The sequence below is a fragment of the Nannobrachium achirus genome (assembly GCF_963921795.1).
Source record: "Nannobrachium achirus genome assembly, chromosome: 6".
Classification (NCBI taxonomy): Eukaryota; Metazoa; Chordata; class Actinopteri; order Myctophiformes; family Myctophidae; genus Nannobrachium; species Nannobrachium achirus.
The window spans coordinates 58799022-58826396 of NC_137815.1; the positions used below are offsets into that span (position 1 = coordinate 58799022).

The window sequence follows — 27375 nt, forward strand, 5'->3', positions numbered from 1 at the left end:
TTTACAGAGCTGTGTGGCTCTTACAGTTACATTATTATCAACGTGTCCTGCAATGGACAGCAGGATATCCAAGTTCATTAGGAGAAATGAGTCATTACATCTGCAGCAAGGCTTCCTCTGATTTAGGAATGAAACTAGTCTGCTGTAAACAGGAATACTTTTCACAATGAGCATACAGCACTGCATGAAAACTTATTTTGGTGTGACATGTTTGCACTAACATTTTCTCAGCACACACTACACCAACATAGCCAACACTCAATATCCAATATCCCAGAGATGGGCAAAAATACATAAAAAGTATTTTAGGAAAAAAAGAAAAATCTAAACACTCTAGCCTACTTGGTCAAATACTGGTATTTCACATAGTATTTGTATTTCAAATACTTTTTTTTATGTTTTTGCCCATCTCTGGTTGCAGACTACTATTATGCACTCGGTAGGGAAGAGAAACCAGCTACATCGATTGTCAGCATTATACCGTTACCACATCCCTCTAATGAAGAGGAATCAACTACACATTTCCTTTTAGTTTGTGATAATTAGTTTCAGATTCGCTTCATGCACGTGCACGCTCTTCTCTGGATCCAAAATGTGGGAACCACACAAGTATCAAAATAATAAAGAGTAGGGCTCACAGTGTTAATATTTTCAGCAAATTTGATTATAGTCTTATAGTCACACCATTTAGTCTTGTCCTGTTTTAGTCTTCTGAAATTGTTTTAGTCTAGTCTAGTCGACTAAATATCTTGGCTGTAAAGCCATTGCAACTAAATACAGCAAATCAATACAATACTTTGTATGTTAATGTTCAAGTAACTCTCAAAAGAAATAAACTGTTAGGGCTAGGCTAGTACAATGGGGAAATCTTGCTCTTTCGAACGACCGTCATTTCGACAAAGGAGCATCGGGAGGGTTAGCGACTCACCTCACTGAGGTTAGGTTTGGGGTAAAGGCTAGAGGTACAGTACAAAATCTCTGCTCTGCAAATAATATAATAACAGTATCAATCACATCTGTGTATAGCATTGTTAATTTTTACAGCAATTAGTCTACACATTTAGTTTTAGTCTTCTGAAATAGTTTTAGTCTAGTCTAGTCTTATCGACAAAATATCAAAATATTGTAGTCTTAGTCAACAAAATGAACACTGGCTCACAGCCCGTGTGTGAGTGATGCTCCAGAACTTTTATTTAGGCAGCTGTCAGCAGGATACTTTGTCTACAGTACGTGGCTTTATTTTTTCTTTGCAACATCTTTTTGCACAATGCAAATTGAACGTCATCCACCTTCTGATATAGCATCATATCCTGGCTAGACATTGCATATGACTTTTAGACACACGTTGCTTTGTTGCGTGCAAGACACTTTCAACTTCGTCAGCCAGCCTCTCCCTGAGTCTCCCAGGCTTCTTCAGGGGAGAAAGCCACAAAAGTATAAAGAATAGGGCTCACAGTGTTCATTTTTTCAGCAAATTTTGATTTAGTCTTAGTCTTTTGAATAACACACCATTTAGTCTTAGGACTGTTTTAGTCTTCTGAAATTGTTTTTGTCTAGTCTAGTCTATTTCCCTTCTGATATATTATCATATCCTGGCTAGACATTGCATATGACCTTACATAGCTTTGTTGCGTGCAAGCCACTTTCAACCTCGTCAATGAAATGAAACTAACTAACTAACCAGCCTCTCCCCGAGTCTCCCAGGCTTCTTTCAGGGGAGAAAGCAAATGAAAATGTAGATTTCAGGCTACTTTCAACACAAATGGATGCCATCTTGAACACAAGCTATACATTTCAACCAGACGTATATGGATCGATCAGTGTTTGTTTCCATTCAACATCTAGTCTCTATGAATCCAACATGATATGGGTCGTGTTGAGGAGGGAAATCAAACTTGGAAAGTTTGATTTTTGAGCTGTTCAGGTGGCACATGGTATTTTTTCTGTTTCCAAAACAGGTGGTTGTTTGGGTAGTTCACAGAAATCTCTCCTACACACTTCCTGGCGCCTGGCGTTTTAATGACAGCTGTTGTTGGCCTAGCTGTCAGCTGTACACAAGAATCGCTACAATCTGTCCTTTGCTAGGGCGGAGGCTGAGGTGAACCACATGTGATGGATGAGGAGAGGCAGACCTCATTGGTGGCTCTAGAACTTGGTCAGTATTGGGGGAGACATATCAATTCATTCATCTGAACTTTTCATTTAAATATATTGATGCCAACAACAAAACATTTAAGTTTGTTTACATTCAGTGCATTGTACATCCCCCTCCACTGGACTGGAGGTGTCCCCACGCACACCAGGTGGTACATTCAATCAGAACAGACATCTTACAACCAGCTTTTCCAATGATGAATTTAATCAGAACTCTTAGCTGCCATTCGACTTCTGGAATTATTTCTTTGTTATTATTGCTTTTAGTTTTTGTCACCCTTTCACTGCTTGCTCTTGATGTTCTCACACAACATCTTATCCCCAGGAACAAGCTGAACAACCTCCCCATGTGCCCCTTTGTCCCACTTTCTTTTGCTGATATGGTCCTGTACCTTTTTAACATTGTTTGACATAATCATCTGATTTGCTTTTTATTTCGTATCCCAATTACTGACTAGCTCTTCATTGTTATTTTGCACTCTATGTACATGACCATTTAGCCATATAGGACTTCATTTCATTTTGGAACTACATGTTAATAAAAACACTGTCATAAAAAAACACTAAATAAGAGAATATATTTTGTTAGAATGGTGTTCCATCCCTCCAGTAGAGTATACAATACATACCACGGTGTACTGAAGCTGTTCTGGTGGCTCGTGGGTGGCCTAAGATCTTGCTAAGACACTTGTTTTTCCTGTATCCTGTATATATCTGTGTGTGTGTACTATTTACTACTATTGCTATTGCTTGTTTCAATGTCAATATGAACCCAATAACTGTCTTAATGGCATTGTAACAATAAAGAATCTTGCTCTTTGATTTGATAATGCTAATATATTACCACTGGGAGGCACTGTTGCCGCTTTCTGGTATGGTTTAACATGAAATTCCTCAGGTCAGCTCCGAAAACAAATGGAAAGGCTTGTTGTGCATGTTGACAGGATATCTGATAAATTAATCTGTATGCAGACTGTTTCTATCTTATCAACGTCATTATATGCATCTGGGCCAATTGGGAATTGAGAGTTGGGAATGAATGCCTCGTCTGTTTATGAAGTATCTTCTATCCCAGCTTTTTGGGGAATATTTTTGTTTTATAAACAAAATGTGGGAAAACCAAAAAGAAAGGGACCCATAAAAATAACATAAAAATAATAAAAAACCCACTGTTTGGGGAACGGTGCCCTAGAGCCCCATCTCCATTTAATCCATACTACCCTGGGCTGTCTCTGGTCTGGTCTGATGTCACACCCAACCTCCCTCCCTCTAATATCCTCACAGAGGGCCTGCCAAGGTGTCCATTATGGCCCACGAGATGATTTGGGGAAGAACTAAGAAGAAAAAAAAAGAGATAAATAATGACCATTATTATTTATCTACAATGACAGCTTATTATATCAGGCAATTCACTCACTGCTGTCCCTCACTACCACTCTGTAGCATGCAGCTTTGTTGTGAAAACAAAAGAGGATTAACGCCACTTCACTGCACTCAACCCCCACTCTGTGACCCAGCAGTCTGTGTGTGTGTGTGTGTGTTGCTCATGGGAATATAACATAACATGTACATCAACAATATATATCTTGGCTGAAAATTAAGTTTCAGAATAATTTTCATCTGAAATCATTTGAGTAAAAACAAACATGTTTCAGAAACCATCTGCAAGCATCACATATTGACACATGCATGCACACATGCACACACACACACACACACACAGGCATCATAATTAACCCTCACAGGTATGACGGCTGTATTTAAGTAGGCAGGCTATTGGAATAACTAGGAAACTAGACTAGTAGTTCACCCCCAAAATGACTTTTTTCTATTGATTAGCCTACTCATGCCATGGAGACTTGAGTTCAATAATATGTTTTGAGTTTTTGCCACATTCCTAAGTCAATAATTTAACAATAAATGTACCCCCATTGGCCATTCATTCCAGATGAGTCATCTGGAATCAATGGGGGTACATTTACTATAATAAATTATTTGTCTTAGGAATGCGACAACTACAAAAAATATATATATATATATATATTATTGAACTTAAGTAATCAATAGAAAACAGTCATTTACTGGCTGTACATTTTGGATGATTTCTGGCTGCGAGAGGGACATGCATGAATTGATCCGTTTTTTTTCTTAATGTATAAATCAATTGATCTATTGTAACTGTACTAATAGACCTCTGGGCACAGCATTTGCATTTTACTGTTCTTTGACAGTATATGGTAATGGAGGGGCAGCCATTGTCTCCTGGCCAGTATGGTTCCACCATGTGTTGTGCTCCCCCAGAAGGGGGTGCCAATTGAACAAGTATCTGAGGTGAACACCTGTGAAGGCAAAAGCTGAAAATACCATATTTCTCATTCAGTGATAACAATATACAGTATAACAGTAGTGCTAGTATTTTCTTAATAAAAGAATATACAAAACATATTACATAAGAATAAGGACCACAAATCATGTAATAACATGCCAATGTATGTATTTCAATCACTCTGTCCCATTTTGTATAATGTATTTAGGCATTTATCAAAATTTTAAGGTTTTACCCAATGCTGAAGACCCGCATTTGAATCCAGGTGGTTACATAAGCAGTAAGAGTTACATTGTTTATAGGTTGAAAGGGGAAGGTTTTCTTTATTATGCCAGAGGGTGTAGATTACCAATTGTCTGGTTTCATTTTCCTTCCCACTTTCATGAACAACAGTGTCTCCCAAAGGGAATTCTCCAGGCTCAAGGCTCAGAGCGCAAAGCCTAATACACTTACACGCAATCACGCATTGATGGCAGTAGTGGCAAACACGAAATTTATCAGACAGTTATGCAGCACCATACATATTTGTACGTTTGATACAACTTTGTGACACTTGTTTTGGCGTAATTCGCCTAACCGATATCCGGTCTATTGTTTTACAGATCAGCCAATAATTATGTCCCATTGACCTTTGAGTTAAAGAGGCTATATGTTCATGGAACCCCTAAAGGCAAGAGGACTGTGGTCAACTCTTCAAGACTTAAAGTTGTACTATGTAACTTTTTTTATAAAACAAATCTTAAAATTCTCCTAACTATTAAATCACAAAAGTTTTAGAAGATCCGCGCCGTGAATTTCAGCCTGTAAAGCCTTCTCTGTATGTAAACTGAGATCCTTGCCGTGGACCGGATCTCGCGCCAAAATTGCGTCATCACACTACCGGCCAATCACAGCGAGGGTTATACAACTGCCGGCCAATCACAGCGCATCTTGAAGTGGGGTCGCTATGGCAGCCATATTTGTTGTCGCCCGTTTGTACCATCCCTTCTCTAGGTAATTTCGCCTACCAGGCAGGGTGAAGGAGTCGTATCTCTGGAATTACTGAACGCACAGGAACAAGGGACCCCTTAAAAGATAGATCTCAGCGAGGTGGAGGCAGACGCGGGGGTCTGAAGGTACGAAAAACGTCCGAAAGACGCGGACGCGACCGCGGTTTGCTATAGGGCTAATGACCACTAGTTGGGCATCTTACACAGTATGGCTTTAAGGTTAGTTGGTTGTCAATATTCTCTGGACTACCACTAATCATAAAAAGGAAAACATTTATAAAACACAAAATGATTCCTGTCTACACGCTTTATTGAAACAGATACCTTTTACAACATAAGTAATTAAAAAACAAAACAGGGAAATAATTTACCGGACATTCAAGGTCCATTTTCCTACTTCCATCCCTCTGAACATGAACAAAAATGTGGATCATTGACCATATTCACAAAATCATCATTTTGCTCTTACCCAACCAGAGTATGATTTTAGAGCAATTTGGCCACTGTGTGTATATGGTTAATTGCACAGTGTAACTAGTAAGGGAACGTTGCATAGTAGTGCTGTCTGCATTCTGCAAATCAAGCGAAACCTACCATTCATCAGAATTTAGTGCTACACATACAGTATGTAGTAGCGTTGCTCAGGTGCAGCAGGCAGGTATATCTGGGCAGCCAGTTCCAAAATCAACCATCAAGGAATCATCCCTATTATAGACCGTTTACGGTCTTCTCTCAAGACTCCAATCAGTTAATACAAATCAAGACGCTTTTATGGTTAACAAAATTCAAGTTCAAATCAATGGCCTGACACCAAGAGGCCACTCAATGTCACACCGTATTGGTCACAATAATTTACACACTAGTAGTGGAACACAGAAGAGCAATGAGGTGTTTTTGGGGGGACAAAACTACAAGAGACTTAGTCATTGCAAATTGTGACCGTTTGTTGAGACAATTAAAGTGGGTAAACATTTGCTAACGTGTAAACAAAGACATCCTGACGGCCAATTTCATTTTACTCCATACTTTGGTTAACTTCAGCGTTATATCAAAGTATGAGGTAAGAGGAAAATTATGGTCAGTGGATCACACACAATAAACATTCCAAGCATCTCAGTCAAAAAAAAAAGTACAGTATTTTCACAGCCGATCCATTTAATACATTTGGTAAAACAAACCAAAATAAACAATACTATCATCAACTAAATATAATTACCCTTTAATTGGCATATGATTTTTGTTCCACCAAAGAGATCCAAGAAATTAATTTGCCTGAGGAAAAAACTTTTGATTCAGTAAAGCCTCAGTAAAGCCTATTCAAAATAATGTGCATAAAGACATGAGGTAGAATAATACAAAGACATTTCATGTTGTAGATCCCATTTCAAAATCAGTCACATTAAATACTTGGGTTAGCCAAAATGCTATAGGGTTGCCCAATACAATTCTCATTAATTTTCAACAGTGTCACAACATTTGGCCTTGGGGCAAAATATCTGTACAGTTCTGTCTTTTTACATTCTCTATGCTCCAAACGTTTCCATATGGACACGATTTTAAGTATTAAAGAACAGTCAGACAACTCACAAAATGACTGTCCATGTAGGCTTGAGACTGCTTTAGTAGGGATTCGTTGTAATACGGAGAACTGGAAAAATACAAATTATAACATGGATTTGCTTTAAAAAAAACTAACAATGCTCCATTGCTCCTCTAACATGAGCCAGATTGGCAGTAATAGTAAACACTAATAAGCTCTTGAAAACAAAATGGATTTTAACCCCTCCAAATACTGCAAACACTAACCACTTTTTACACTGCAGTTGGAGACCGTTCTGAACATGGAATATTTGAACCTACTGATTGGTGAATCTAAGGCACGGTGGGCATAAAGAAAGAAAGGGAAAGATTAATGGGTGACAAGGACTTTCCACTTCCATGATGTACATCACAAGTTGCGCTTAGGACGCGCTCACACATGTGCGTCACGCATCATCATCTTATCGTCTGAGAATGGCCACTAGGGGCGCCGTACTAATGCATTGTCAATGGAAGGTTGTTTGGTTTTTTGTCGTTGCCGTGTCTCTAGCTCAACCGCAGCCTGTACGCTCTTGAAGAGACACGGCAACGACAAAACACCAAACAACCTTGCATTGAGAATGCATTAGTACGGCGCCCCCAGTGGCCATTCTCAGACGATAAGATGATGATGCGTGACGCAGATGTCTGTACGGCGCCTTAGAAAAGGCGCTTTTTCAAGGCATCGTGAGCTTGTAGATCTTACTATTTTTGGCACCAATACTGGTGTGCAACCAAGTATAAATCAGGCTTAATCCTTGAGGTAAGTCACCATCTGTAGGTAATAATCAATACTGGGAATTTGGGAATTTAATTACTTCTCCAAAATGGAGAGTTGGGCAAGATGATACAAACTAAATGATGCAAAAAGAAAGAAATATAAGTGAGAACAACAGTGTCTCATTCAAAACTTAAAATTAAACAGCTGTGCAAGTGGCCATGCTTATGATTGAAATAGGCAACAACCACTATAACAAAAGAAATAGTACATTCACTTAAGACCAACTGTGTCCACTGAGCAGCAGAATGTTAATAACAGCAGCAGATATCAACAATTAATATTTATCTTACAACCTTTCGGTACAAGTTCAACACTCCCTTTATCCAACTGGATATAAACCCACCACCGTAAACATGAGAAACAAAGATAAGTTCATTTCTAAATATATGCCCACTGTAGCATGGCCTTTTGTTGCTTTTGCGGTGCTCTGTTTGTGGGACATCCAGTCCCTCACCGATGTCACAGCTCCAGGAAAGAGGACGTGTCTATGGGAAACACAGAAGCAAAGATATACTGGTCAGCAGCCGTGTAAAAAATAAAATAAATAGTCCAGACTCTGGTCAGGATAATTGGGAAGACTTGTTAGAAGTCTTACGACCATACAATCTTTGGAGGGGCATTCCCAGTTCGAGGCTTTTTGGTTGATGTGGATGGATAGATGTCGGTAGGATGCTCTATATGAAAACAACATTTTCCTGGCTCAACCTAGTCTTCAGCAGCCTGTATATAAACTTTCAGCAGATGTGCTGAGTCAGTGCAGCGACTCTGCTGCAGTCCATTATGTCTGACTCATTTGCAGCAGGATCCACTGCAGTGAGCCCTGTCTAGCATACACTGGCACACCCATTGCATGCAGCATGAAAATGCAGATGATGCCCGAGGGCAGTTAATCAGGCCGGGTACACATTTTAGTGTATGGGAGGGGCTTACAGTACATGTACAGTATGTATCAACATATTTGTTTTTGTAGGCTAATTTCTGATTTGGGCCTAACTATAGGTTAGGCCTAAATGGGTTAAAATGATTTTCCAAAGACTGAGCAGAAAGTGAATAAACGTAGCTACAACTCACACAATAAAACAAACAAAAGCAAGTACAGGCAGGACTGGGTGTAGCTCAGTGCTGTATGTACCCTTTATCTTGCACAAACAAGGCAGCATCCTGAGTCGAGTTACTCACAAGATTATATTATGTACTTGTATCGCATGTACAACTGATGCTGTGCTGTGGAAACTCTCATTCCATGCAAATAATAAATGCATCAAATACCAAGGCTTCAAGGAAAAGAAAGGCATCCTATCGTTAAACAAAGTAGACAAACATTGGTGGTTAGAAAGACTGGATAAAGAGTTTGGCAGATGCATGGGGTAAATGGACAGAAGAGGGTTGAATACGGCAGAGGTCAGCTTGGTAAAAGGTCAAAAGGTGGTTCTTTAGTTTACAGCCAATACTTTTCAGTCACAAGGTCTTACGTGTAAGTCTACCCCATCCCCCACAATGGAATGACATGACACACCTTGTGCAAGTAGGAAGACAGCATAATGTACCAGTGAACTTTGCACAGAAAGAATGAGGACACTTTCTCCTGAGAAAAATGTCATGTAATAATCCACTCACTTCTCCAAAACACAGGCATTTTATCTGAGCGCTGATTTTGTCTGACAAGTGACCAATACAACAGCCAGTATAAGAGAAGAAAATGTTGATATCATCAGGATGTCTAACATGCCAAAACAGATGTCACAATGTGTTATTCTACTACTAACTAGCCCATGGTAAACAATCTGACTACCGATCTGTTGCTGATTGGGAATGAGCTTCCATGTAAAATCTGACACAGGCTGTCAAAATCTACACAAATAGTTTTCATTTTACCACTCACATTTATGAGACAGTCATAAATGGGACAAAACTTTACCCCGGAGCAACACAAAATGGGAGGAGATGGAATTATGATTCCCTCTGTGTCATAAAGCTGAAATATTAGATAAGTCACAAGTGTCCTACTTCCGTGTTCACAGCCACCTGTTTTTCTGGAGGAACTGATAATTGCTTATTGCATGGATATCAAACAAACACATTTTAACAAACAAATGGATTGAATTCTCCCCTTCTGTGCTTGAAACAAAGCTACCTGCTTTGTTTCAGTGGCTCTATGAAAGGAAATGTTCTATACTTTTTAGGGTGTTAAGAAATTTGAGACTAATGACAATCCTAAACCCAATGCAGACTTAACCTTAGTCAAGCTTTCAGAATCGTCAATAATAAGTGCAAACAGAAGGAGATGAAATAAATATGGACTCAATGTAAGCTTGAAACAAAGACCAGAACAGCCTTTATCATTAACAAACCTTAGGGCGAATCCTTCCTCATCAGATTAAGAAGACTTTACATTGAAAGAACACACTTATTATGTACAGTAAATCGATTAGCAAAGGCTGACAGCAAAACATGAAGCACAACAAATGACAAATATGTCAAGTAAGATGAGTACCTGTTAAGTCCTGGAGTTAAACGAAGATCACGCAGCACACGTAACCTGGTCCATTCTGGCCTGCAGCTCAAAGGCATCTGGTCGGTTTTGAGGATTGGCCGCCAGCATGTCCCGGAGGAGCCTAGTCACACCGTCAGACATGGATGACCTCCGTTTCTGAGGGATGTTCAGTACCATCTTTGGGTTCTCTAGAAGTGCCTCTCCTACCGGCACAATTTCGACACCTTGCCGCACATATGTACCCAGCAGCTCCCGTTTGGAATCGGCATCAATGAAAGTAATCCTCTCCAACATGGCCCAGATAATGATGCCCAAGGCAAAGATGTCTGCCTTGGCTGTGTAGTGGCCCTCCCACACCTCCGGCGCCATGAAGAAGTCAGATCCACACGCCGATGACAACCAACACTTGTTAACGTTGACACCTGTGTTCTTGTCCTCACCTTCTTGGTCCTTGGTGGCATTTCCAAAACCAGCACAAACTTTACTCAGCCCAAAATCTGCCACCTTCAGGACCGGCGATCCTGACCTTTCTGAGATGAGGATGTTGTCAGGCTTGAGATCCCGGTGGACAACTTTGTTTTCATGCAGGAATGCCACCGCACTGGTGAGCTGAACCATGAAGCTGTTGTTGGTCGTCGGGTTGGGCCGTCGAGATAAGATGAACTGGTTGAGGTCACCCCCTTCACAGAACTCCATAACAAACCACAGGTAGCAGGGGTCGTCTGCACAACTCAGCACTCTTTCCCCTGCAAAGGATTCAGAACAATCAATCAATGTCTCAAAACAACATATTATCCTAGTTGTGGAACAAGAAAATACCTGGTTTAAATGGGGTAGAAAGATGGTAGCATACTGCTTTGACAAGGCAAGTCTTAAAGGCAGTCATTTGCCAATTCATACGATGCATAACTTTGCCATGGTGCAGCATACAACAGCATTTTACAATACAGTACAGCTCTTGATTGAATTACTCTAAGTAAAGAGAACTTGTTGCATTTGTTATCCTATTCCTAAGATGATTAACTTTTCAACATTCCAAATATCATGGGAGAAAATGCAGACCAACTAGTCGCCAATGTATTTTTCTTTACTTCCTGTTACTACCAGTTTATTATAGGTCCTTGTGTCCAAGAATAGGTTCAAGAGAAACTTTTAAAGTGCATTGTGACTGCACTGTACTACTATGAATGAGAATGGTGGGGGGTTACAGCTGGCCTGGCAGACTCCATTTTGGAGACTACCTACCCCCACTGACTGCACACAATTCACATCCCCCTCCCCCCCCGTGAAACTTGAGCTCCCACCCTGTGACAACAATTCTACGTGACGGACAGTGGACATTCTCACAAGACAAAACAAGGCCGAAAGCCATATATTAGTCAGAAAACCAGTGGTGTAAAACAGTAAACTTACTTATCTAGTGGGGTAGAACTTAAGTATTGGAATAAGTCCAGTAAAGTACAAATACCTCAAAACTGTACTGTACTGTAAATGTAAATATACTTTCCACTACTGAAAACAAGGCCGAAAGCCACGTACTTTACCGTCAGACTCAGAAACCCCAAGCTTACCTTTCAAAGACGTCTCCACCAACCGCAAATACTGTTTGGACTGCTTGTTCCCGTGACTCATCTTCTGAGCCATGCCGTTCCGTTGTAACACACATTCTTCCAGCTGCACGACGTTCTGGTGTCGTTTCTCCAGGCTGGCCAGGGCCCAGAACTCCTGCAAGGCCAGCTCGACGTTTTCCGGAGCGTCGCATTTCAGTTTCTTGATCGCGACTCTCGCTCCCGACCTGCGGGCCACCGCTTCGTAAACCACGCCGTAGCTTCCCCTGCCCACCTCGCGCACTATGCTGTAGCGGGGCGCGGTGACCCTCCTCTCCGAACTGCCATTAAAGCCGATGGCCTCCTCGTCCTCCATGACATTGTCCTCCGTGTTCCCCTCGCTCGAAGATCTCAAGATCTTCTTCGCCTTTCCTCTTTTCGGCGTGCCTGCTCCTCCACTCTGTTCGCTGGATCGTCTCATACTCCTGGCGAGACACCGCAAGGTCCGCATGTTGTCACCTGCACGATCCATGGTAGCGTTTTATCTTCACAATGCCAGCCCAGACATAGGGACATGGCACTCTTTCGTCGACAACGACGCAGTGACCGTGTGTGTGTGAGTCCCCCCCAAAACACCCTGTCGGCCTGTTGAATTGCGCGCAATGTTTTGTTGTAGAAGCGGCGCGTACTGTGTGTGTGACTGAACCATAGCGGACTGAACTGTGTACAGTTTAGAAACAGGAACAGGAACTGACTGCACAACTTGGGGCTGGACTGTACCATTCACCAAAACACGGGGGTGTTAAACAGATAGAGGTTTGTACACTGGTTCACAATTCACAAACACTGTTTTTATGGGTCCATTCATGTTTTTGTTTCGTACAGTTTGTTTTTGATTATTATTTTTTCAAAAAAATGTTCAATATAAAAAAATGGAAAAAGTTAAAACAACGTGACCATATCATAACGTGACTACCCCCCCCCCCCTATTATCATCGGACAGAATATGGTTAACCCCCATCATTGCCTGTGCGAATGGTTCCGTCTCCCCAGCGCGTGCGCGTCTAGCAGATTACCAAGCATGTTTAGGAGTAGAGCGCTCGTTTTATGGTTAGATGTCACAGTTATTGTCCACGACATTCAGTTATTGTCCACGACATTGCAAGCGGCGCGAAGGCCAGCGGACCTTGGTCCTGCTCTTCGCGCCCGAGCACCGCAGGCGCGAGTGCCCGAGTTACGAATACGAGTTACGAAATACGAAGCCGTGGTGAATGCAATCGTTATTGGGCAAGCCCACGATAAACGCATTCTATTCACCGCCTCTGCGCGGTCCAAGTGACTACAATGGAGCGCTCCCTACCTCCGGTTCAGCCAATCACAAGCTTGGGTCCTAAACCATGTCCTTAAACAAGCTTGGTAATCCACTAGACGCCTCTCCAGCGTGGCCATTCACGTGCGACTAAAGGCACGCGTGCTTGCCCTTCCTCCCTGGATCTCCATTGGCTGATCAGCCATGGGAGGTAAACATCTCACATCTCTCATAACCTCTCATAACAAAGCAGCCATTGTCGTCACAGACCAATAGAGATCTCTCTAAAAAACTATTAAAAAAAACAACAACAATAGATCTCTCTCTATTATAAAACGGCATAACAGATGCACTTTTCAAAGAGAATAAAACAAGTTCAAGTTTATTGTCATGTACACAGCATAGGTCTCTACATCACAAATATAAATGAAATTCTTGGTCTCGGGGCCAACTCAACTTTGCAAAGTAAAAAAATAAGTTGGTGATTTGATTACACAGCATAAAAATAGAATAGAATGTACCTCCAACAACAGTAGTACATTGTTACATAAAAACAAAGGAGTTTAAAGGAAAATTTGTATAAAATATATCAAACACATGTACTGTCTGTAGTGAAATATACAGCATGCGCAAATAGTATAGGTACAAATATACAATTTTCCCCAATCTAGTTTTCCTCCAGTCTATTGTGCTTATTATCAAATATACAGTAAGCCTACATGAAAGCAACGTGAACTAAAGGTGAAAAGGGGATGTAATGTATGTATTCATATTTTAATGCGAGAACTTGAAACATAGTAGTAGTCTTATGCATTTACAGGTGCTATGCCCTCTTGTGTACATCATCAGAACTACATTTGGTATCTCAGACAGACCAGTTCAGTAAAGCACACAACACTTGCATGAAGTGTTATAATTTATAGGCTACTTGAAATGTTTAATTCAGTGGAATCTGTATTCATAAAACTGTTAACTGAAATATCTCTCCATACCATATCATAACAGGCAGTTTTCTATGGCATGCGTGTGAATAAGACTTATCTTACAAATACAAAGAATAGACTTTTTTTTGCCACAACATCCTGATTTATCCAGAATTCCTGGTGATTAGGGTTTAATCTACAGTGTTTAACAGTGACGTTTCCTTGGTTTACAGGCTTTTCGTTGCATGTTCCTAACCTGGATGTCCATAGCCGAATCCAGCACACAGTTGTGTTCCCTGTAATGCCTCAGCAACCTCTTCCACAGTGAACTGCACTGCAACAACTCTCTGTTACCTGCAAAAGACCAGTCAAAACAGAAGAGTGTTCATTTCACAACACACAAATTATCACTTGCGGTGTAACACAGACATATGACAAAATCAATTGAATCAAGTTGTAATGACTCAATAAATGGGCAAGGGAGGGTAATTTCTTAGGTCATATTTTAAATTAACATAAACAATGAGCTCAACCTACTATTTTGAAGAAATACCAATATAGGCCTACTTACTCTCTGACACCTCGTTCAATGACAAAAGTGATACATTGTGACAAGTGTTGTTCTTACCAATGATACAGAGCCCGTGCTGCGCTCGAGTGATGCCCACATTCATTTGGTTAGGATCCATGACAAAGCCAAGCCTCTTGATGAGCAATGCCTTGGTAGGATACGGATCAATGTCATCTTTTGGGCACGAACGCACAGTGGATATGATCACGTAACGCCATTCACTCCCTGTTGTAAAAGAAGAATGGTAATATGCTTAAGCCTGATTTACAGTGTATTAGTCGTACTGTATATAGAGTTCTGCACTGAGCAGATCTACATCTACTGTGACTGTGTACCGGTATTAGGACATTGGATTATTGTAGCCTGCCTTTAGTCACAGAGAAATACCTTCTTATTGTCTATTGTACTTAATGGCAGTCCAAATGTAGCCATACCTTTAACCCCTTGAATGCTAACATCCCTATTCTGGGCCAAATATTTGTCTCATAATGCATCGCCGTAAAAAGTAGGGGATGTAGTCAGCAAAGTACATATAAAGGGGTTTAAAGGAGTAGTTTTATTTTTATTTTTTTGTCACATTCCTAAGACAATAATTTGATTTCAATGAATGTATACCCATTGATTCTGGAAGGGGACCCAAATGCATTTGGGTCCCCATCCATAAACAATGTCTGCAAATTTACTATAATTAAAATTTTGTCTTAGGAAAGCGACAAATATAAAATAATTTTATTGAACCCAAGTCTCCATGGCGAGACGAGAGGTATCTCATTTTTGGGGGTAAACTACTCCTTTAAGTGGTTAAGTTGTTGTTACATGCTATATATATATATATATATATATATATATATATATATAAAAAAAAATAACCTTACCCTGACTTTTTGCGATAGTGGTAACAGTGACACCTCGGACACCCTCCCTGGTCATGATTTCATTGATCCTGGCCACCTGGGCGTTGTAGGGTGTCAGGATGGCAATGTTTTCTGCTTTCACTCCTCCTTGTTTGATCAGCAGTGAAGCAACATGCACCTAAAAGGTTGTGTAACAAAATGTACTTAAAAAAGCACTTTAGGCCGTAATAGACAAAACACATAGAGAAAGCCTTTTTATGATCCATTTATTGCTTTAATCCTCTCCTGATGTTACTTTTTTGTTTCTTATCGTCTTCATATTAACTGTCTTTGTCTTACCTTCTCTTGGCAGTTTTTAATATATTTTACAAACTTTTAAACCTTATACAGTAGTAGCTGTAAATTGTTTAGAAAAATGCAAATAAAGTGTATAATTATTATTATTAATATTATTAATATAATTATGACAGAGATTTCCCATAAGCCCACCGTTTGTTCTGCTTCCTTTACGTTGGCCTTGGAATTCTCATTGCCATGTTGTGTGGAGACCACCAGGCCAATCTCCTGTCCATTCACATGCCCAAAGATGATAGGTGTAGGGTACTTCAACTTATTGAGAAGCACGCTGGTTCTTTGCACAGTTGTGTCAGTCTTAAGTTGGTCATTATAGAACTCCATGGAGGGGAACTTGCATATACCCTCATGCTTAAACAACACACCAGCAACAAATTAGACCACAAAAGAACAACATTCAACAAATGCCTTGAGCACATAATTGCTTAAATAACAGGTGTATAAAGTTGAATATGGGAGTCAAAATGAGTGTCATGACCCATTTTATCACATGGATTGCTTACACACCAACTCACCATTCTGTACTGGGTGTCAAGCATCAAGGCCTTTTCCATGTATCGCTCAAACAGAGATTTGTTCATTCCGAGTCTTGATACAAGATCGCAGTTGACAATGGGCTGCAGCTGCTTGTGATCACCCAGTAAAATGATCTGGAAGACAGGGAATCATCATGGTCTCACCAAGGCTTGTTTGCATCATTGATTGGAGCAATAATGTACATTACTCATTACTAATAATGCCACTATTTTAGCGTGAGCAGTTTACCTTCCACTGGTCTGTCCACTATGACGTATGTTTTTTTGTGGTGTATTTTACTCTATATTTTTATGCAAAAATACTGCAAACAAACCCAATTTCCATGTGGGGCAGTTATGAATTGTACTGAGTAGTGTTACCCTACAATGTCATATCTAAACAACCAACATTCAGTACAAAGCATAAGAAAACTATTGGCATTTTTTCCATATACCATTATGCATGCAGGATGTATGTTTTAGGTGTTTAGGTGCATTCAATCCCATTATTCTCCATCTAAATGTTTGTATTAAAGATCTATACAATACATGTATTTATTACATGGCTTGGTTGAATGCTTGCTTCTGATAGGTCAATCACTGAATTCAGCGATGTGTTATTTCTGGATAATGACTAACTCTGACCACTGTCTAATCAATGGCTCAAAGAACTTGGCTGCGCTGCTTGATTTTGTGCCATATCGAACATGATAGCCATGAAAACAAACACACAATTTACAGCTAAACATTGCTCTCAAGAATGTTTTTGAAAACATTAGAAGCGAGAAATAGATAATGCAGTAACCGAAAATTGATTCTATTTGATCAGCACTTCCTGTTGTTTTCCGAGGTGACAGTGTAGCGCTGGACGGACGGCTACACCTGGTATAAATTAATGGAATACTTTCATTAGCATAAGCAAGGAAATACTTCGTTTCATTTTTACTTTTGGGTCAATTTATTCATTACATAGCTGTGTAATAAGCGGGATAATTGACGAAGAGAGGTCATTGTTCAGAAATAAACCCCTGAAGGATGATTAATCATCTGGGTTTATTTCTCAACAATGACAGTCAATTAACTCTTACATAGGGACTGGTGTTAAATTACTTACCTGTTCAGGTTGATGGGCGACAAGAGGGATGAAGGCTTCAGGCTCTGTTGCCATGGCACACTCATCAATGATGATCTGCTGGAAGTGTAGTTTAATGAGTGGATTGGATGCAGAAGTGCAAGTGCAGAGGACAATGTCATGCTTTTGCAACTCATGGCGCTTAGCATCATATAGGAGTTTCCTGTAGCTACAAAAAGGAAAAGGGAAAAAAAAGTATATCTGTTAATGGCAGGAATAATATCAATATCTTACTAAAAGCACGTATCAGTATGACTGTATGAGTGCATTGGAAGAATACAGTCAAAGAAATATGACTCAATGACCACATGAAGATACCTCTCTATCTCTTCATCAGAGAGGTCCTCCTGCCTTTTAATTCTTGCATCAAAGGAAAGTATTTCAGAGGAATGCGGATTCTCGGGCCCCCGAATGAGATGATGTAATGTGATGGACCTGAGAAGAAATGTTATACTTTCATAATAGATATGATTGATATTTGGATAGTACAATGGAGAGTGACAGGAAACAGGGAGAGCGAGACAGGGAGTGACACTCAGCAGCCAGGCTCTGGAAATCGAACCCGCGACTCAATACCAGGCTGCGTTAGAGCCTAAAACATGTGGTATGCCCCTTAACTACTAGGCCATAGGCACCCGGTCAGAGGCCTTTGACTATCTTACAAATGTGAGGAAAAAAAAAACACTGCTCATCAGTTAAGCAGCCTCCGCACTTTCAACGCTGTGCAAATATCCTATTTTACAAATACAATAATCTGGCAGTCTGTTGTGAAAGGTGAATGGTACCTAAGGTCAGCCTTTGGTTTCTCCTCCCTGACATAATGGCGGGACAGCCTCAGGTTGCTTCCTGGATAGGGAAACTCCAGCATCTCCATCTGGTCGCCATAAACACGAAGTGGTCTCAGCACCTCCCTCAGTTTCAGAAGTTGAACTTTAATAAATGCATGGACATGAGTTAGTGAAGACTTAAACCACACTGATACATGTTGAAAAGGAAAACTCATCTGGGAATTGGAAAACGTCATGCTTACCAGCAACAACATCCACAGATTTATTTGATGGCCCACAGTACAGAATGCACGTCCTCATTGGAGTATCGTTGTCAATGCTCAGCCTGGGGATGGATTGGTTTAACTGGAAGAACCAATAAACCAGGTGGACTCCAACAACTGTTTTTCCTGTCCCTGAGAAGCACAAATCAACAATTTTCACATTAACTCTCACACTTTCATAGCATTTTCAAAAAACTATTTTAGATAGAATATTAATGGATGAGTGGCGTAATATAGCAACCAGAAACGCTAACAAAACCAAACGGAAACAACATCAAATGACATTAGGTTTACCTGGAGGTCCCTGAATTACAGTGAAGGGGTTTGTGAGGGCTTCTCGTATGGCTTTGATCTGGCTGTTATTCAGCATTGGGAAACTGACTGATGGATGATCTTTTATCTCAAATCTGGTAGGCATCTGTTTTTTGGCAATAGGTCCTTCAAAAGTATTATACAAATAATGTTAATGAATGAAATTAAATATTACTAAACCTGAAGTATTACTAATAAGTAATAGTATTGAAAACCACAAACTACCTGAGATGATTCTCTTGCCCAGAGCAATGTTCTTTACCAGTTGGTTTGCTTTTCTGAGGTTTTCAATGGCATTTTCTTTGCGTCTATAAAACAACAAAGAAAATACTTATGGTGTTGAATAAGGCAATGCATATTAAGCCATCAGACACCCATGTGATTTCCCCTAACCATCAATGGGATCACAATGGGATCACAATGGGTCAGATGGCTTAATATTTTTTAGTACCAATTAATAAATGCCAATCTATAGAGCAGTGAAGTCAGGACGTGACTCGCTCATCTCCCGGTTCATGGAAGTAAAGTCAAACCGCTTAGATCAATTTTGTTTATGTTTGGAACACAGTTCTTATATGACGCAATATGAAAAAAGTCTATGGGAATTCAGAATGGGGGGGAAAACGATAATGTCAGATGTCAGACTTCACTGCTCTATTGTTTCAAAATTAATTAAGCACTTACACATCAGGTAACATTTTGGGGATCAATTCCACAGTGAATTTTGAACTCCTTGAGATTTTTCCATTAGGAAAATCCATGGGCATATGATTTATCCGGAAGTGAATCTCAACATAGTCTTTTTCCTCCTCTTCTTCGCCTGTTACCTTGGTGGTAATGCCATGAGCAACCCAGGTGAGATATGGGACCTCCAAGAGGTTAGTGTTCTCTGCTTCTTTCTGGGCTGATGAAAAACCCAGATGGACACTATAGTCTAGATCCCTCAGGCGAATGCACAGGAAGACATGTCTGAGGTCACAATTTATGGCCCATTGTTTTTTCTTCTCAAGTGGTAACTGGAAGGAGCCCATGAGATGGCTGTCCTTGTTTTGCCATGTCAGCTCGACATCTTCAATGACAATGCTTTCATTTTCTGCAACAGCACTGGAGGCGGCTTCCATCTCACACAATGGTTTCCATATTTTCTGATACTCCATGTATGTGGGGTATGTTGGCCTTGAGGAATGGAGTGCATATTTTGAGAAACAGACAGTCGGGTTCTTTGAGTGGTCTAGGCAAATCTCAAACCTGTCATGTACAATAAGCATCTGGATCACAGGCACTAACATTCCCCTCACAGTGTCTGTGCCAAGCTGCACCTGCAGTGTATCACCTGGTTTTACCGCCAGGGACAATCCAAAATAGTGGTCAGGATTTGGATTGGTCTTAGATGGCTGTAACCTATTTTTAGACTGACATCGATTTGAACCCCCCTGCTGTTTAACCTGGAAACTGATGTCCTGGAGACTCTGACACATGCTTGTGTGGTTTCCTTGTTTGACTGATGACAACATATCCTGCCACATGTCCACCGGGACTGTTGTGACAAGTGGGCTGGGTCCCTCTTGTTGCAGATCAATGTGGATGTGCTCATTAGTGAAGGAGTAAACTCTTTTCAACCATTCCAAAACCACTGAATTGCTGTGTTCATCATGTTGCGGCTGGTCAGCTAACTGCATATCCCTGTAGCATATTTGGATGGAATCTGGAATGGACTTTCGGTTCAATGGCAGAGACACACTTAAGTTCTTTCCACCTGGGGAGGCATCAATGACAAAGGCCACCTTTCTTGCACTTTGATCATTAAGCTTGGCAGCAAGTTTCAGACTTTGAGCCGTCTTGTCGTACTTGGACTGATGATCAGATTTTTGTGAAAAACTCAGACAGCAATGGCTAATGTCCTGTTCTGTGTACTCCACTGCTGTGTTTCTAAGTGCAGAGTGCATAACTCTCTGAACAATAACATCTATATACCGTCGGATGGGCGAGGAGGCCCAGGTGTAGCAGTCAAGCTGAAGATCATAGTGACCAACTCTGGATAGCTGAGTTGAGTTGGAGCGTAGATTACTGGCTCTCCGGGTGGACCTTCTCAGCTCAATCAACAAAGGCTGTAGTTGAGGGTAAATATCAGATGTTGTCACTAGATCCAGAATCCTGGGAATGTCATGGCTTGTAACAGCTGACTCAAGACATCTCATGACAGAGGTTAACACAGAAAAGGCCTCTGAAGACATCACCTGTTGATCATGATGAGCCATGTCTCTCTCAGCCATCTGGTGAGAAGACCCCTGATGATGCTGGGAGTCTTCTTCCTCTTCAGCTTTATCTTGTGTTGCTGCAGCACTGTCGATATGCTCAGTCCAGCAAGTTAAATGAATTGACAGGGGAATTAATGCACTAAATCTTTCCTTTAGTCTGCAAAGCCTTTTTGCATCTGGTTTGTCTTGACACCTAAGAGGGGTACAGCTCCCCATGTTGTCAATGTTCAACAGCCATTCAGCGACAGCATTATTATACATGATCATCAGGTCTTCCACCATCATGTGTGCACGTCGCCTGCCAATAACATCATCCTCATCAGCCATCTTGTAGCACCAGTCATCGCGTTTCCTGGCCTTCCTGTGAATCTCAGAGAAGCGACAAGCAATGGCAACACAGTCCTCCAAGGTATCAAATCTTTGGTTGTCTGTGTTGGAAATGTGGAGAATATTTTCAGCTTCATCATATGACAGCTTTCTGTCTGAGCGAATCACAGAGAGAGTGAACTCCCTTTCCTTGATGCAGTTGGTTTCTTTATCAATCTTCACCATCAGTGATATGGCATTTCTCTCAGCCTCGGGTAAGAGACTGAAAAAATCGGAGGTCAAGCTATCTGGGAACATGTACGCAGGCTCCCTGACAGGCCCAGGGGGATAAAATGTGGTTCCATTCTGCTGTGCATATTTGTCTATTTGGCTATCTTTGGGTACAAGGCTAGCAACATCAGCAATATGAACTCCTATCTCATAGTCACTACCCAAATCTCTCACACTAATTGCATCATCAAGATCGTTAGAATGTGCAGGGTCAATTGTGAAGGTTGTGATTTCTCGATAGTCTTTACGGTTTTTCAAGTCTGCACACATATCACTTTCAAGGAACTCAGGAGGGGGAACACTATGGAGTTGATACTCAATATCCAACACGTCAAGACCAGCATCTAAGGATGTGACTTTAGGGAGGACTTGTACAACAATTCCCAAGGGATATTTAAATCTCTCCCGCCACGTCAAGACTTGAACAACGAAGAGATTGTTTCTCTTTGATTCTTCATTTATTTTCACAAAGCTCTCAGGCCTATAGTCTGTAAGACTTCTTCGCACAGCAATGTGGTTTGGTTTGTCCTTCCAACATGGTGTGTAAATCTTTGTTATGCACTTGTTTATTGGTGTCATTACTCGGAAATCATAATTCTCAATGGTGCACACAAACTTCTTGGAAGCCAATTCTGAATGCAGCACTCTTGCAACTTTCCCAGTTTGAGGACAGCAGTCAGCATCTGTTATCTCCACATCCACCTGATCCCCAGGGAATGCATGACCAATGTTTGCTCTTCCCTTTATATCGATGCGGAGGGAGGTATCATCGATGGGTATGCAATAGCCTGAATCAAACCTGTCCATGAACAGGGTGCAGCGTTTGTAATTACTCAAATGGTGCTGTGTGGAGTTATGCTGTTTTAATCGAAGGTCTTTGTGTTGGCCTAGGTCATGGACACGTTGTTCATCTTGGATAATATCCAGTAGACCCTCTGATGTTACATCTACACATACATCTTTATCTTCGTCAAGAAGCTCCCTCAATATGGGGTCATCAATATCCGGTATCTCAGATGTTGATGATTCACTGTCACTGTTGTCAACTCTGGAATCTTTAAGGAATTTACAAATCTCTATTGCCTCTTGTGCCAAAACATCTTCGGTAAGGGTTGCTGGATGTACACTTTGTTTGCTGATGCAGTGCTCTATGTAGTCCTTCCAGATTCTGGAGCACTTTCCAAAGTTGCAGAGAGCAGCAGCATCTCCAACTACAACCACTTGGGACTGAGCCCTGGTCATGGCTGTGTTTAGCACACATGGATCATTGAAGAATTCCAGATAATGTGAGTCAGATAATAGAAGTCTGTCACGGGTCTGAACAGCTGTCATAACAATTATTCTGAACTGTTTGCCTGTTGAGACATAAAAATAAAGACATCAATGACAACAATGTTAGAGCATAATCTTATTCAAAATGTGCTTTATAGCTCTCTCTCCAAATACCTTGAACATTTGCAATATTTTCAACTGTCACACCCCGGAGGTTTCTCTTGCGAAGCTCTTGTCTTATTAGTGAAACCTGTACATAAAGGCAAAAGAATATGATATCAACTTTAGACCATCGTTTATTATGTTCTTTTTCCACTGCATTGGCTATTAGAATGTTCATTAATGCAAATGACAGAATATATCTTACCTGGCATCCATCTGACAGAACACATATTGAACTTTGGTCTTGCTTGCCCCATGTGCATGGCCAGGTGCTGAGAACATTCTGTATGATTTCAGCAACCTTTGTGATTTCCTCTCCATTACACCATGACATAGAAGTGGTATCTAAGTGACATTCCCCTCGAACATGGTGGAACTCGAGGACATGACTGTTTGGATGCGCTGGAACATTTCCTACAGCCTTAATGACATCAATTTTACCAACATAAAAATGTGTGGCAACAAAATCCACTATTTCTTTTGTTGAACGGTAGTTCTCGTTGAAAATGATTCTGTGCTTCAGAGCAGCGTCACTCGCTTGGCTTTGATAGAAGTGAAACAGTCGATTCAGAAGCGTGTGATTGGAACGCTGATGGTCCTCCACTGAGAAGAGCTTGGGTCCCATCTGCATGTGATCTCCGGCTAGAACAACTCTGGTGTTTGGCCCAGCCAGACCAAGAGGCATCAGGGCTTCACATTCCAGCATCTGGGAGGCTTCATCAATCAGAATGTGGGTGAAGTAGCCACTAGGAAGCTTCAGGTCATGCAAGTGTTGTGCCATTGAAGTAGTAGTTATCACGATTCTGTGACGATCTATTGTGCCTCTATCTGGTAAAGAGAATATACCGTCATTTGACAGATGACAGTACTTCAAAGTGACTGGATCAGTTGTGGTGTACTTTTTTTCCTCTGCCTTTATTCGAAGTGGTTTGGCTTCAAGGTGACCAGACTGGACATAGTCATGGAAATGCCTTGTTACATACAAGTCAGCAGAGCTAAGAAAAAAAGAAGACAATGGACACGTTTTAATCATTGGATTATGGATCGCAGATGGACATTATTTCATTAATTCAGTGCAACGGTCCATATTTTACTGATAATTCAAATAAGTTGTAGGACTTAATGTAAATAAATTACATTGTCACACTCTAAAACGTACTATTTAACTGCTACACTCTATATCTGCTTCCAAGTTCCAACTGCTTTATACTGAGCTCTATCGATAGTTTCTTCCTATACAGGTATGCTTACCACTGCTTAGGTCAAACCTAACGCTACATAAAACAGAGCCCCCAATGGGAGGCCATAGAGCCCTTTCCTATTCCTCCCACTCAACACTCCCACTGACAGGTGCTGCCCCAGGCTAGTCCATATGCAGTGACAAATATCACCCGGCTTTCCTCCCACGCGCATGGGCCATTCGTGTTGGTGTTTGTACTCAAAGGTGGGATTCGAAGCCCGGCCTAGCCGCTGCGATGACAGGTAGGTACTTGCTCTTTGAGTTTAATTACTAATACTTTTACATAGCCAGGATCTTTTTACTATGAGGCGACAGTGCTAACCACTATGCCATCTTAATAATAATGATTAATTTACAGAAACCTTGCATAACTAAAGTGAATCATATACAGTAAACATCCCTTCTCTATGGTACCAGATTAGCTGGTACTGTTACAATTGCTTTGTTGACAAGTTTGCAGGATATGACAAAAACCTTTAATCACAAGAGTCACAGTCACACCATTCTGAATTACCTGTTTGTGTGTGTGCAGATCAGCACTTTATTGTGTGGCTGCAGAGACAGTTCTTTGGCTGCTGTTGCAAGCATGAAGGTCTTTCCAGTTCCAAATGGTCCGTATATGAGGAAGGGGGCATTTTTCTGGGTTCCCTCATTTGCAGCAATGATAGCCATTGCTGCTTGCTGTTTAGAATTGAGACTGGCGGGATACTGCTTTTTGCTTACAAAGGAATGGAAGTTCTTGATATTAGGCAAAACGTGGTATGTGTCTGGGAGTCGGTCTACAGCCTTATGCATCTCACAGAACCTGAGGCGATCCAATCGGAACTGAATCTCTACATTGCATGGTTTGCCAGGCTGCAATTTGAGCTCTGAACAGCACGCTTCAGGCAACTTTAAGTGCATTTTGTTTTCACTTGTGGTGTCCCTGAGGATGATGGCTTCATAGACCTTGCTACTCTGACTTTGAGCTGAAGAGATTGGGCCTATTAGAGCAGACTGGACACCTCGTTTCAATAACTGTCCCTCAGTGGTGTCTGGGGTGAGAGAATAGGGAACTTCAATGGCACAGAACATCTCCCCTGGAAGAGCGAATTTGGCTCCATAACGAGGATCGTCAAGTATTGTTGACAGGGTAACAGGTCCTCGGATATTCATTCTAATTTAGAAATGAAATAGAGAACAATTTAAGCAGAGTTCAACATTACAGATATTGTACAATAAAGAAGGTTAGGTTGTTCAGTTACCGTGAAATAATCTGGTCCTGTGCCAATTCCTCATCATACAGGAAGTGATGCATTCTCTCCTTGTAGTTTTCGTGACTCAGAGGTGTTTGGTTGCTGTTGGCTGGTTTGTAAAGAAAACTAATCTGAGGAGGCTTGTACTCCTTTAACAGCTCTTCCTGATCTTCCGTTCTGTTTATACCAGTACATGGGATGATGACTCGGTTTCCACAATGCCAGCGGTCACAACTTTCAGAGGACGTACCAGGGTTCACATGTGGTTCTGCAATGTCAACTGACGATGGCTGTCCAACCCTAACTTTGAGCTTTTGCAGCAGCACTGGCCTCATGTCAAAATCCAGCACTAGCCACTGTTCGTACAGGCCTGGGTTGAGGGCCTCAAAGGACACAGTGATGTCATAGGTCATGTCTGCCTTTCTGAACTGTTTACCCGAGGCATAGGTGCAGGGCATGGGACTGATTTCTCCAAGAGAGAATGAAGCTCCTGGCTCCTGTTTCAATAAAGCAACTTCCACAAGTTGTCTCTGCAGCAAGACATAAGCACCAGACACCTGTTATGACATCATCTTGCACTACCTCTGGTGGATACTTATTGTAGAGCCCACTTACAGTATTGAGGTTCAATTATTTTATTTAAAATGTTAAATGTTTTATCTTGATGCAATTCCCACTTCTCACTATTGACACATATTTGATGCTACTATAAACATACACTGTAGCAGTGATGTCATTACGTGCGCATCCCGCATCAAAAACCCATTCAAGTCGCCCAGGGACTCGTTCATGTCATGGTCCTGGGGTCCCGGGGATGCGCCTCCATTGGAGTCCATGTTAAAATAATTTACCGGGTCGCGGTAAAAGAAAAACATTTAAAAATTCCACAGACACCACCATTGTTCATGGGTGAAAGCATCCTACTTTACCCTACGTTAACACAAATAAAATCCACGTAGAAAGTCTTAAACAGGCGATAGAAACGTCATGTTTTAGTAGTTCTAAGTTCAAACATTAGCCAAATTGTAAAATAAATATAAGAAATAGGCAAACATTTTGAAAATAACCGATCTACAAGCTCACAGCGCTCGAAAACATTGTATTGAGGACTCATAAAACTTTTCTGGGACCCATTTGAATGACCACCTCTGGGTCCCGGGACCTATTACATTGAAAGACTAGTAACATCACTGCTGTAGTATGTACTTTAACGTCCAAAACCTACCTCTGACTGGATTTTGAAATGCCATTTCGTCTGCATATCTTCCATTTGACCAAAGGCCATCAATTCCTTATCACAGTGCACAGTAACACCGGCAACGACCTCTGCCATCTGAGTTACAAAAAGAAAAGTTTATCCATATATTTAGCAGAATGCTGCAATTTGTGCAAGGAAATGAAAATTACATGTTTGTGTGTGACAAACAATGGTTCGTACTATTAAATTTGCATTGGTGCTGTCTCTGTACTCCCTCAGGAGGTTGCTCTGGTAAGAGAGTAGACCTTGCTCTTCAGCTGCAGTGATGTTCTTTCGCAACACTTTGTCTCGTCTTCGCCATTCCTGCAGCTCAGCTTCGGAATGAGCATCCGCACATGCATCCCCAAGTGTGCATGAACAAGCCCTACAACAAACACATATGGTATTACATTTGCTATGATTATATTTATGGACATTGCACAATCGGCACACATCAGCAAAAATGTACAGTACCTTTCACACA

The 27375-nt window shown here is 41.1% G+C and overlaps 2 protein-coding genes across 2 annotated transcripts; both read right to left on the minus strand.

Moving 5' to 3' along the window:
• Nucleotides 1-7558: 7558 nt before the first annotated feature.
• Nucleotides 7559-12569, minus strand: LOC308287556 (serine/threonine-protein kinase 35-like). Its single transcript, XM_080728773.1, has 3 exons — nucleotides 11894-12569; nucleotides 10323-11068; nucleotides 7559-8313 (listed from the first exon to the last, which is right to left on the minus strand). Exons 1-2 carry the CDS (start codon nucleotides 12399-12401, stop codon nucleotides 10350-10352), a joined length of 1227 nt encoding a protein of 408 aa, XP_080584899.1. The 5' UTR covers nucleotides 12402-12569; the 3' UTR covers nucleotides 7559-8313; nucleotides 10323-10349.
• A 1545-nt stretch (nucleotides 12570-14114) lies between these two features.
• Nucleotides 14115-27105, minus strand: helz2a (helicase with zinc finger 2a). The gene is made up of 19 exons (XM_080728323.1): nucleotides 27093-27105; nucleotides 26880-26987; nucleotides 25664-26184; nucleotides 24934-25575; nucleotides 23385-24174; nucleotides 23192-23267; nucleotides 21355-23100; nucleotides 19575-19794; nucleotides 19109-19198; nucleotides 18873-18985; nucleotides 18558-18710; nucleotides 18313-18457; nucleotides 17846-17962; nucleotides 17510-17696; nucleotides 16396-16530; nucleotides 16016-16231; nucleotides 15548-15704; nucleotides 14730-14897; nucleotides 14115-14455 (listed from the first exon to the last, which is right to left on the minus strand). Exons 2-19 carry the CDS (start codon nucleotides 26985-26987, stop codon nucleotides 14307-14309), a joined length of 5733 nt encoding a protein of 1910 aa, XP_080584449.1. The 5' UTR covers nucleotides 27093-27105; the 3' UTR covers nucleotides 14115-14306.
• Between the last annotated feature and the right edge of the window lie 270 nt (nucleotides 27106-27375).